Raw genomic sequence first — 11,577 nt, 5'->3', positions numbered from 1 at the left:
TTCAGTATTATTTATTTATTAGGCATTATTAATACTACTATTGAAACTTCTAGGCATTTTGACATTATAAATGTAAGCGTATCCATTTTTAATATTATTAATTTCCAGAAGCCTAAGGGCAAAGCAGATATTTTAATTCATTTTGTGAAGCTTTGAAGTAAAAGAGGAGATGGAAAGATTGATGAAAAATGAAAAGATCAGAAGAGGGACAACTAAGTTAATGAAAATCAAAAAAGTGTTTATTTTATCTATTTAAAAAAGCCCCACACAAATTAGCTAACTCCCACAAACATATCAAAATTTGGATAAATAACATATATATATATTTAATATGAAATTTATTGTCAAATTGGTTTCCATACAACACCCAGTGCTCATCCCAAAATGTGCCTTCCACAATACCCATCACCCACCCTCCCCCCCTTTCACCCCCCCCAATCAACCCTCAGTTTGTTCTTAGTTTTTTAAGAGTCTGTTATGCCTTGGCTCTCTCCCTCTCATAAATAATATTTTTATTAACTATGACACACCTCTTTTTCCCCTACTTTTCTTCCTTGAATGTTCTTTGATCTCCTCTCTGTATGACAAAAATTTCATGATGCCATTTTTTTCTATTAACATGTAGCATAGTTAACCGATAGCAGTTTTTATTATTGGTAATTGGGTTGCACACAACATGGGACTTCTCATACAGAACTAATCACTGTAATATGGCTACAAGTTTGTGCCCATAAACATAAGAGTTCTAATAAATTCTGTTTTTTATAATAGCTGTGGAGAATGTATGGTGCATTTATAATGTGTGTGCTGCATTATCTGGCATATTTCTGGAAGGGGGCACCTTTGCATTTGAGTAGGCATCAATAAGAAATGAATTCTTCCCTGGCAATTCTTATATTTAGCTATGGGAAGAGTCTTCCACAGACTAGTTTGTGGCGCTGTACATTTCAACCTGTTTTCTTCTACTACACAAATACATAGTGTCAGCACCCTAGTATGGGCTGATGCTATGATAGGACCTCTGGCCCTGCCCTTTAATGTTGTCACAACAGGCGAATGGACACAGCACATGGTGGAACTATGCCTGGAAGCTATTCATTCCTATGCTGGGCAGCTGGCAATAACTTCACATGAATGTGGTTGTGAAGCACATGAACATATTTCATGAAACCCAAGCTCAACAAATCCCCACCTCGTCTTCCCTTTAGCTGGATTCCAGAAAGGCTCATGGCTCCTCCACCATTACTTGCAGGGGAAGTTGGAGCGAAAAAGACAACCATCTTAACCGAATTTGGTTGAAGTATTTTACCTTGGCAAATTTTACAGCGGCATATGAACATGTAAACACATTGCTGGTGTTCCTTCCAGAGACTTGGAAGGGATCCCAGAAGGGAGGGGTCATGAGCTTGAGGTTCACTAACTTCATATTACATTCTCCAGTAATGGGCACACATCTACTACAGTTCAGCTACACTAACCTTCATCTCTTTTTTGTACAAAAAGCATATTCTACCCTTCCTGCCTCTCTTCCAATCAAATCCTTATTTGTGTCTCAGCTCTGGGAGGTTTTTCTGATCTCCTGTGTGTATTACTCCCCTTACTCTCTGCCAAATCATCCCGTTCTCTTTTTAGCCTATATTTCTCTCTGAAGCTATTTTGTTTACGTACTTATTATCTGGCTTCTCTGGTAAAATGTGGGCTCCGTGAGAGCAGGAATGTTGTCTGGGATGCTCACAAAAAATCATTTGAATGAATGAACTATAAGCTTAAAAATGTGTATCTTTTAAATTAGCTCAAGACTATTATTTTATCGTTTTAATAAATTTACTCCAACTCTGGTCCCTGTCTCACTGAATTGGCCATGTCCTTCCCGGGGTTTGCAAAGTTGTTGGGATTCAGCAGAGCAACTGGTCATCAATCATTTTCCTTCACTGGTCACTGAACTGTCCATGGTCTTGGCCAGCAGTCAGGTACCTAACTGCAGCTTCTTAACATGTATGTGGCTGAAAAACATTGGCAAAGGTTGGGAGCCCTCCTCTTGGTGTCTGGCCTCCCTCCAGAGACCCTATAGCTGTTGCCCTCTTGCCGTTAGTTCCCTGGCAGCAGCATGGTGATCAGCATTACTGGAGAGACCCACAGACAGTTAGACAATCCTAGCTAGGACTAAAGCCCTGCCTTGCTTTTCTCAAGGGAACTTTCTTTGCTTTTCTCCCCTCTTGGGATCTCTTGGAAAGTCATTTCATGGAGGTTAGGCCTTACAAAACAGGGAATCACTGGTGTTACCTTCTATTCTCCCTCAGCAAAAGTCCCTGAGTTAAGGAAGTTGTAAGGGTCTGACTACTTTCTTAGAAGAGGAAGAAGGGGGAAATCTGAAGAACACAATTATCAAAATCTCAAAAATTATTCTGTCACATACCTTTTGTATATCGAAAAGGAAACTAACTGGTACTTAGTTACATACTCTCTGTAGGCTCTGCCTCCCTGTTATGGGCTGAAATTTATCCCCCAAATTCATATGTTGAAGTTCTACTCTCCAATATCTCAGAATGTGACTGTATTTAGACATAAGGTCTTTAAAGGCAATTAAGTTAAAATGAGGTCACTAGAGCAGGCCTTAATCCAATATAACTGATTCTATATAAAAAAGAGGGGGTTAGAGTGTACAGGTACAGAGAGAAGATGATGTGAAGGCATTTGGAGAAGACAGCCATCTAAAAGCCAAGGAAACAGACTTCAAAAGACTCTGTGGACACCTTTATCTCAGACTTCTCATCTTCCGAATTGTGAGACAATGCATTTCTTTTCAAGCCACCTTGTCTGTAGTACTTTGTAAAGTACTTTGTAGTACTTAGCATCCGCCTAGCAAATGAATATACTACCTCATGCTGCGAGGTTGGGTAAGGCAGCGTCTCTGGGCTCCACGTAAAGGTAGGAGTTGCCGGTGTATCTCCTTAGCTCTGCAAGCCTCAGTGTTGGGACTTTGAGTCACCACCAGCAGCAGTGGTAGTTTCTCCCGAAAACCACATTCAGTCTCCAAGCAAGAGAGGGCATGTAGATGAGCAGGGAAAATGCTGTTGGGCTGTTGGAGGGTGTCTTCTTTCACACTGCGCCTTCTCTCTTGTACTGGAATGCGGCAAAGCAGCATCACCACCTGCTCAGATGGCATTTCATGCACGTGCATTCCAGGAAACAGCACAAATACTCGAGTCACAGCAGGCCCTAGTGGGGTCAGCAGATAATGGATTAGTGATTCTCCAATAGTCAGAAAGTTTCATAACTGCTTAATAGGAGTTTGCAAATATTTGTCATCATGTTGATTATCTGTGTATGTATATTTTAACACTTAGGATAAAATTCTGTTATCTGTAATTAATTCCAACTATCATGTTTCATCCAAATGTTAAGAATGATCATTTGAAAAGATCTTGTTGTCTTTGTCTGGGATATGAATTTCTTCCCACATATGCAATTTCATGCCTAATTGCTCTCAGTCCCTTTTTGCAGAAGGAAAAATTAAAACAAAACAACAATAACAAAATACATTGTTTCAAAGCTCCAAATTTTAATCCTGATTTTGGAGGTTAAAATTTAGTAACAGTTCCAAATATTGATTATAACCCATGGAAAAAATGATTTTGTTTGTTTAAAAATATAGATGCTATCATTTAAATTTTATCTTTAATAGCTCATTGACTTTACATTTTACTTAAAAATTATCTTTACTCTTTCTTATGTTTCAGATAATACTATCCTAAATACAAAACATGCATTATTTACTAGCAAAGTAGCAAAACGATATAGTCAGTAGACATCATGAGTCACATTTTCGGTTCATTTTTTGAACTGAATGCCCTCCAGTCTTTTGAAGAAAACAGATGTCTGAAACTATGTTTTTCTAATATATTTATTTAACCCCATCTTCATTGTCCTAAAATGTACACACACACGCACGCACACACATTGCACGTTTATAAAATATGCTTTTGAAACTAAAACTTTTAATGTGTATGTATCCCATAGGGACTTTAATCTGCGTGGTTTCATTTGGTGATTTATTCAGATTTAACTCACATAAATATATTAGCTAATGTTGTAAGATACCTGCTAGGTTTCTGTTTTGTTTTTTTAAAGCCCCTTTAAAAACAAATGTTTAATAAGTTCTTTCAGAGAGAGAGGGAGGAGGGTGGGGGGGTAGGGCAGAGAAAGAGGGTGAGAGAGAATTCCAAGCAGGTTCCATGCCATCAGTGTAGAGACCAGAGCCCAATGTGGGGCTCAGTCTCTTAGTTCATTAGATCATAACCTGAGCCGAAATCAAGAGTTGGATGCTTAACCACCTGAGCCATCGAAGCACCCCAAACCCTTATAATTTTCTAAGTGATAAGAACATTAGGAGTGCCTCTTGTTTTTATATTGGTCTTTGACCTTTGTTCCTGATACAGAATTCCTGAAATCCTTGTAATTTCTGGGGTGGTGAGAGTGTCTTTTGTTCTTATGAGGTGATTCTGGGTGGACTTCTGGATGAGAGCTGGTCATTGGAAAGATCAAGCCATGCTTAGAAACTTGAATTTTCAGCCCTGCCACCCATTTTCTTGAGAAAGGAAAAGAGCTGAAAATAGAGCTAATGAGCCATCATGCCTACATGATGAAGTCTGTATAAAATTCCATAAGTACTGGGCTTGGAGAGCTTCTGTATTGGTGAACACATGGAGGTGTTGGGAGAGTGGTGTGTCTGGAGAGGGCATGGGAATTCTTCATCCCTTCTTGTATACCTTGCCCTACCTATCTCTTCCATCTGGATGGACATCTGTATCCTTTATTATATTGTTTAATAATCAATAATCATTAGTTAATTAATCAAATCCAAGGAGGGGATCTTTGGAACCTCTGATATATAGCTGGTTGATCAGAAGCGAAGGTGATAATCTGGACTTGTGACTGGTGTCTGAAGTGTGTGTGTTGGGGGAGCATGTCATGTGGGACTGAGCCCTTACCTATGGAATCTGATGCTATCTCCAGGTAGATAGTGTCAAATTGAGTTGAATTCTTAGATATTTTGCTGGTGTACTGAGAATTGCTTGCCGGTGGTGTGGGGTACACTACCCACTCCCACCTCCACATATTTTTGAGTAAAATACTGAATTAGAAAAATAACAAAGAGGCACGAGCCAGCATAGGTAGCCAATGTGAAATTATTGTAGAATAAGTCATTCCTAATGCAAGATTTTTGTTTTATAATGTGGCTTCGCAACTCATGTTAGGCTCAATAATCTTACTGTGTTGTCAACATTGGGAAGGATAATATAGGTATTATTTGCTGAATGAATAATAAAGTGAAAGAATTAGTGGATGGTAGTATAAAACAACAGATGATATATTGTTAAATTTTTTAAATGGCATTGAAGTAGAGTTAGTCTAAGAAGGTAATTTTTTAGTTGAAGTATAATTGACACATGTTACATTAGTTTCAGGTGTACAACAAAGTGATTTGAAAAATCTATGTTATGCTATGCTCACCATAAGTGTAGCTACCATCAAAGAAGATCATTTTCAAAAGCACTTGTCACTTTTTTTTCCCTTAAGAAAAAGAGTTTTTACACTCGCCTTGATTCTTATATCCCAAATAAAATAAAGAGCAGGCTGTGTGCTGTTTGACGAGGGCTCTACTTCCATTTCTCCACTAATGTCTTGTTTACTTTGTTGGGTCTGGGACTTGATTTCACCCTCCTTGCAGGGGACTCGGTTAGCTTGTTAGTGTTTCATGGATGCTGGAAGAAGAAATGAGATTCTTCAGTCAGAGACAAAGAGCTTTCTTACTCAAGATATAACAAGCAGCATGAACATCACCATATTTACAAGCTTATATTGCCTCAAATTCCATTTATAGGAAATGACCCAGATGCATGCTACACACACACAAAGGATTTCCGTATCAGCTAAGGAACACTAAGCCTGTTGAATCCATTGCTTTTATTTTACTTTTTGTTTGCAATCAGCTTGCTCTTTGACCCACCTTGAGATATTACCACATCCTGCTACAAACATAACCCTGAGAAATAGCTCAGGAAAAGAAGCATTAGGACCTTGAATTCTGACACATCCAGAAAGACCTTCAGGAGCACTGAAGAACCAAGGAGGATTCTCTCTCCCAATATATCTTGTGGTAGTTTCACCTTCACATTGACTTCTCCCATTGGATGTTATCAATATCTATGGGGGGTAATGATATTGCCCCTGACAGCTTTCTGGAAGGCTCTTAAGCTTCCCTGTGGTTGGACCGTATACAAATTAATCACTAGAGCTGGGGGAATGTCCTTGACTCAAGCCTAGGTTTTGTACCCATTCCTGAACTAAGCTCTGTGTTACAGAGAAAAGATTACTCTGATTGTCTTAGATCAACCAGCTTATCTGTGCTGCTGGGGTGGGAGGATCAATTTTACTGAATCTGGTAGTTACTGCCCAATGGGGGACAGGCAAGATGTTAGGGAGACAGGCACGAAATATTCCATATGGTCTCTAAGTGGTAGAATGCAAGAATTTTGCTCTCTTCCAGATATTTTTCCAAGTCAAATGAAGTAAGAAAAAAAAAGAAATGAGAACTCTTTGACTCTCTCTTCTACACCTTTATTCTGGGAAATCATATCTAGTCTTTCATTCTACTCATAATGAGCACCAGTTTGGCATCAAGAATTGTATTAGACCTGGGGATACAATTTCCAATAAATTGGGGCATCTGCTAATCTCACAGGGTTAATAACCTAGTGTTGGGTTCAAACAATTTAAGAGACCATTCAAATGAGAGGGAAAGTGCAGAGTGATGGCAGCACATGGAAGGAATACCTGTGGGGGAGGAGGGTTAGGAAAGGCTTCCTGGAGAATGTGACCTGTAATCTGAGGCCAGAAGGATGAGTAGGACTTATCAGGTGATCTATGTGTAGGGTGGACTAGATAGTTTAGAAGAATTACTTAGCAGATGGAAACAAAAAAGCAGGTTATAGAAAGGAAAAATAGTTCTGTGTGTCTGAGTCATAAAATTCAAGGTGAGAGATGAGGTGGGAGAAGAAGTGAGGAATGGGGGGCAGAATGTGTTCTCTATGCAAAGGAGTTTGGGCTATTCTGAAAGTCCTTGAAGACTTTATTATTATTTTTTTAAACTTTTTTTTCATGTTTATTTTTGAGAGAGAGAGAGAGAGAGAAGGAGAGGGAGAGAGAAAACAGGGGAGGGGCAGAAAGAGAGGGAGACACAGAATCCAGAGCAGGCTCCAGGCTCTGAGCTGTCAGCACAGAGCCTGATGTGGGGCTCGAACTCACAAACCACGAGATCATGATCTGAGCCAAAGTCAGAAGCTTAAGGGACTGAGCCACCCAGGTGCCCCAGCCCTTGAAGACTTTAAACAGAGGGATAAAACAAGATAAATGTTGCAGTTTAGAAATTTCACCCTTGCTGTAAAGTCAAAAATGAATTGAGGGTGAAACAAAGCTGGGACAGATTAGTTAGGAGATTGCTGAAACCAGGGCCAGAGATGGAAATAACCACAGTAGTGGGAATGGAGGGAAGGGGCGGATTTACATTCTACTTATAAGTTGGATCCATAGATCTTAATGAGCAGTTGGATATAGGAGATGTGCATTAGGGAATACACAAATCGTGGAGATAGGATGGCAATGATAAGAAGAGGCATTTTAAATTCAGGCAGGCAAAGGTTCAAATCTCTACCATGTAGAATCTAAGACTGAGTTAATTACCAGTAAAAGGGAGACACTGATAACTACCTAGCATGGTTACTTTGAAGATAAATAAAATACTCTATGTCAAGGTCCTGACCCAGATTAAATCTTCACATTAAAGCAATATTTGAGCCCCCGGTTGTCTGGAGGAACTGGTTGGTTGGATGGAGAAGCTATTCCTCCAGTTAGCAGATAGGAGTGTACCTGCTGCAAGTAGGGATGAACTGGACCTACAGCAGGTTAAACAAATAGGGTCATTTTTCTTGCACAGTAAGGAAACTGGAGGTGCACAACTATTGGCATTAATTTTATCAGCACTGGAGTCTTTGCAGTTTTCTTCAGCTTTACCTCATGGTCACAATATGGCTACCCCGTTCCAGCCTCTAGCATCACATTTACATTTAAGTCAGGGTTGAGGGGAACCAGACATAAGAGAAAGGTAATAAGTTTGCCGATTATCCTGAGATGGGAAACACAGGAGGAAAAGCAGAATTTGGAGGAAAAAAAAGGAACTTGATTTTGAGTATACAGAGTTTTAGGTTTCTGTGATAGGTTCACATAGAAACAGGTTTAATGAGCAGTTGCATATATTGGCCTGGAGTTGAGGAATTGTATCTGAGATTGAGGGGGAAGGTTAAATTCTATGGGGTGAATGAAAGAAGCCATAGAAAGGATGTAAAGTGAGAAAAGTAGACGGGGACATAGCCCTGGAAGAGAACACACACATTTAATGAATTAGTAGAGGCTGAGGACTACCCAAGGCCAGAGAAGAGTGGCTAGAGATGCAAGAGGAAAGAGCGTGTTGTGTCCTCGAATCGAAGCCCAAGAGAGAAGACAATCTAAGGGGGACATGGTTAATAATCTCAAGTGCTCACAAAAGCAAGGGGGTAGTAAGTGATCTTGCCGAGAGTTTTCCCTCTTGTGGGGATAGAAGCTAGACTGAACTGGGTTGAGGAACAGGAGGGACACGAGAAGGTGGAAAAAGAACATGTAAAAAGTTCTTTTTCTTTTGTTCTCAGAAGTCATACTTTAGGATGTCACTTATAAAATTATATTTTTTCAAAGAAAGACTTTGGGGAAGCCAATTCACCTCTCTGAAGAGAATCAAACTTGAGATGCCTGTCTGGTCCTCATGCCCTTCAAAGGGTCTCTTTGAGAGCCAACAGTCTCTGGTTATGTTGTCTTCCTTACCCTAGTGAGAAAGCACAAACAAAATCACTTGACACGTTTGGCTTCTGGGGAACAAGGCTGTATGGATGTTCACTGCACAGTGCTTCCTAGTATTGAAACAGGCAGAGCGTCTGGAAGTCGATTTTGTTTGGTACCACATGTAACACAAATTACCGTTCCCTACAGGGATGAATGTCATGGAAAATAAAAACATGATGGGAAAATAAAAATGTTCCATTTGTACGATTTTTGGTAGATTATATTCAGATTTTAAAACATTGAAATCAACTTTTATTTTGGACCACCCAGACTCAGGAGAAGTGATGAGGGATTATAAAAATAAGAAACTTGTAGGTGACATTGTATGTAGTTGGCTATTTTGGTTTAAGAAGTTTCCTTCCTGCTGAACAGGGAAGAAAATGAAACGCTTATTTAAATTTAAAGCAATCCAAACCATTCAAGAGCACTGTTAAAAGAATATAATTTCCAGGGGGAAATCTTTCCCCTCACCTTTTCTTCTCCTCCTTCTCCCTCTCCTCCCCCACCCCCCAACCACATCCTCCGGCTCTAAAATGTATATACCCATCTGATAGTTCAAAAAAAGCACTTTTCAGAGTAGGAGGTTTTGAGGGAAAAACTCAAATGTTTTGCTTTCTTTTATTTCCTCTTATGGGATTAGTTCTGCAGGCCGTAGACAGTAAAAACTTAGAAAAATAATAATTTCACCCACTTTCACTCCCTTTTGTCTGTTTCAAACGTCAATGTGGTTCTTCTTAAAACATTTATTTGAGAGAATGGAATTGTCTAGCAGTTGAGTTCTCAGAGCTCATATTGGGAGATGACACTCGTGGCCTGGAGATTAAAACCTTCACGTTCTCTACTATTTATATGATTATTTAATGAAAGTTTTTCAATCATTCTTTAAGTGCTGGCATTAAATGTGAGTGCTAGGGAACTCTTGCTCCACCGCCCCAAACCCGCCCCAAAAGAGGACCTTCTGCGGTGAGCGAGTCTCCTTCCCTTGCTTGAAGTGGGCTGAACAAAGGAGCGTGACGCAAAAGTGGGCGGTGTCCTCGATGCCAGGGAGCGCTTCTGCCTCCTTGTGAATGATCCTATTAGCTGCGCTAGTTCGCGGCAGCGGCGGCCCGGACGGCGGCCGCAGCAGGAGCTCTGCCTCTGCGCTCCCTAGACCTGCCTCCTTGGAGGCGCCTGGGGCTAAGCACACATCTCAACCCCACGGAAGCCTCGTCTGTCTTTTCAGGCTCTTCATGCTACCCAACTAAAAGGAGAAAATGGGCACGGGGGATTTTATCTGCATTTCCATGACCGGAGGGGCGCCCTGGGGGTTCAGATTGCAAGGTGGCAAGGAGCAGAAGCAGCCCTTACAAGTTGCTAAGGTAGGACCTCCGAAGAGATGTCATCACCGCTCTGTGCTGGGAGGGAATGAAGGCAACCTGTTGATGGTTTTTTCAAGTGCTGATTCAGAAGGTTATGTATTGGTCTGATTTTGGCGCTGATGCTAACTTTTCCCAGGATGCGGGTTTGTTCTTGTTTCGAAAAAACTTTCGAGTAACATATAGCATATATACAATTAACCAGTAATTGAAAGGAAAAAAAAAAAAAAAAAACAAGAGTGCCATATTTATCAGCTGAAGAAAAGTCTAATTAATCAGCTTCTCTGACAACCGGCAAGACACTTGGGAAGTTTCTTCTAGGCAATATAGAATATGCAGTTGCGTTATTGTTTCATGTTACTTTACTTGGTTCTGGCAGAAGAGAAATGCTCAGCTCAGCATAACCAATTAGCTTGGCTTTGCGGGACTCTTACAAAGCGTTGGTAGTGACATTTACAATACAGCATTTCTTAAAAGGCCAATTTGGGGCAATAATTTTAAATATATGATGAAATGTCATAAAATCTATTTGAAAGAATATTCTCTTAAGGGTTTTACAAATCAATCTACCATCATGTGTACTCACCTAGTTAAGTGCTCAAAATAAAATTCAAAGACATTAGAAATATATTGTAAGTAACTTATAGGAAACTTTGAAATGCATGTAAAAATGATTTTAAATGTTTTTGTTTCCATCATATTGATTGTTTCTTGCTACCAGTTTGCTGGAAGGGATCCGATATAGTTTACATTGGGATTCAGATAAAATAAGCTTTAAAATGCATGAAATTAATGCAGACTTTTACCTGATTTGGATACCAAATTGTAGTATTGTATGAAAAACATGTTTGATTAATTTCCTCTTTATAATTATATTAAAAATGGATCTAGATCTTTATGAAATATGTGGACTACTGGCCTTTGTAGTTATTCTTTCTCTTGGCTTTGGCTTTTTTTTTTTTTTGCTTTTTTTTTTTTTTTTTTTATGTTCACTCTGAGGAAAGGAGCTTCTTTGAAATATTCTGCTCCCAGGCTTCCATCGAAAAATCCTTTTGTAATGTGATGGTGGAATCCTGCCACCTAGTGAAAATTTCAAACATCAAGAATGAAGCATAAGACAGAGGGTGAAAAGCAGAATTTTTAGAACTGGAAAGTTTCTCAGAGACTTCCAGTTCAATCTGCGGAGTTTAGATAAGAGCCCAGAGAGTTTAAGTAACTTTCCTCTGCTTTAGACTAGCAGTGATCGAAGAATCCGGAAAGGAGGTTTCGTTGTGTTGCTTTAGGAGTC

At 39.7% G+C, this 11,577-nt stretch overlaps 1 protein-coding gene across 3 annotated transcripts in view; it reads left to right on the top strand.

Moving 5' to 3' along the window:
* Positions 1 to 9,997: 9,997 nt before the first annotated feature.
* Positions 9,998 to 11,577, top strand: part of SYNPO2 (synaptopodin 2) — a 204,536-nt gene continuing 202,956 nt past the window's right edge. For 2 of the 3 annotated variants that reach the window (XM_040474990.1, XM_040474984.1), the window contains exon 1: positions 10,010 to 10,292. In XM_040474990.1, the coding sequence (XP_040330924.1) occupies positions 10,188 to 10,292 (105 nt within the window). In that variant the 5' untranslated portion in view covers positions 10,010 to 10,187. Of the gene's footprint in view, positions 10,293 to 11,577 lie in introns of all 3 variants that reach the window. The other variant, XM_040474991.1, reaches the window with a different exon arrangement.

The sequence above is a fragment of the Herpailurus yagouaroundi genome, unplaced genomic scaffold (assembly GCF_014898765.1).
Source record: "Herpailurus yagouaroundi ecotype Mexico unplaced genomic scaffold, PumYag 28, whole genome shotgun sequence".
Classification (NCBI taxonomy): Eukaryota; Metazoa; Chordata; class Mammalia; order Carnivora; family Felidae; genus Herpailurus; species Herpailurus yagouaroundi.
Note: the sequence above shows the minus strand (reverse complement) of the source record. Positions and strands in the feature narration are given on the sequence as shown.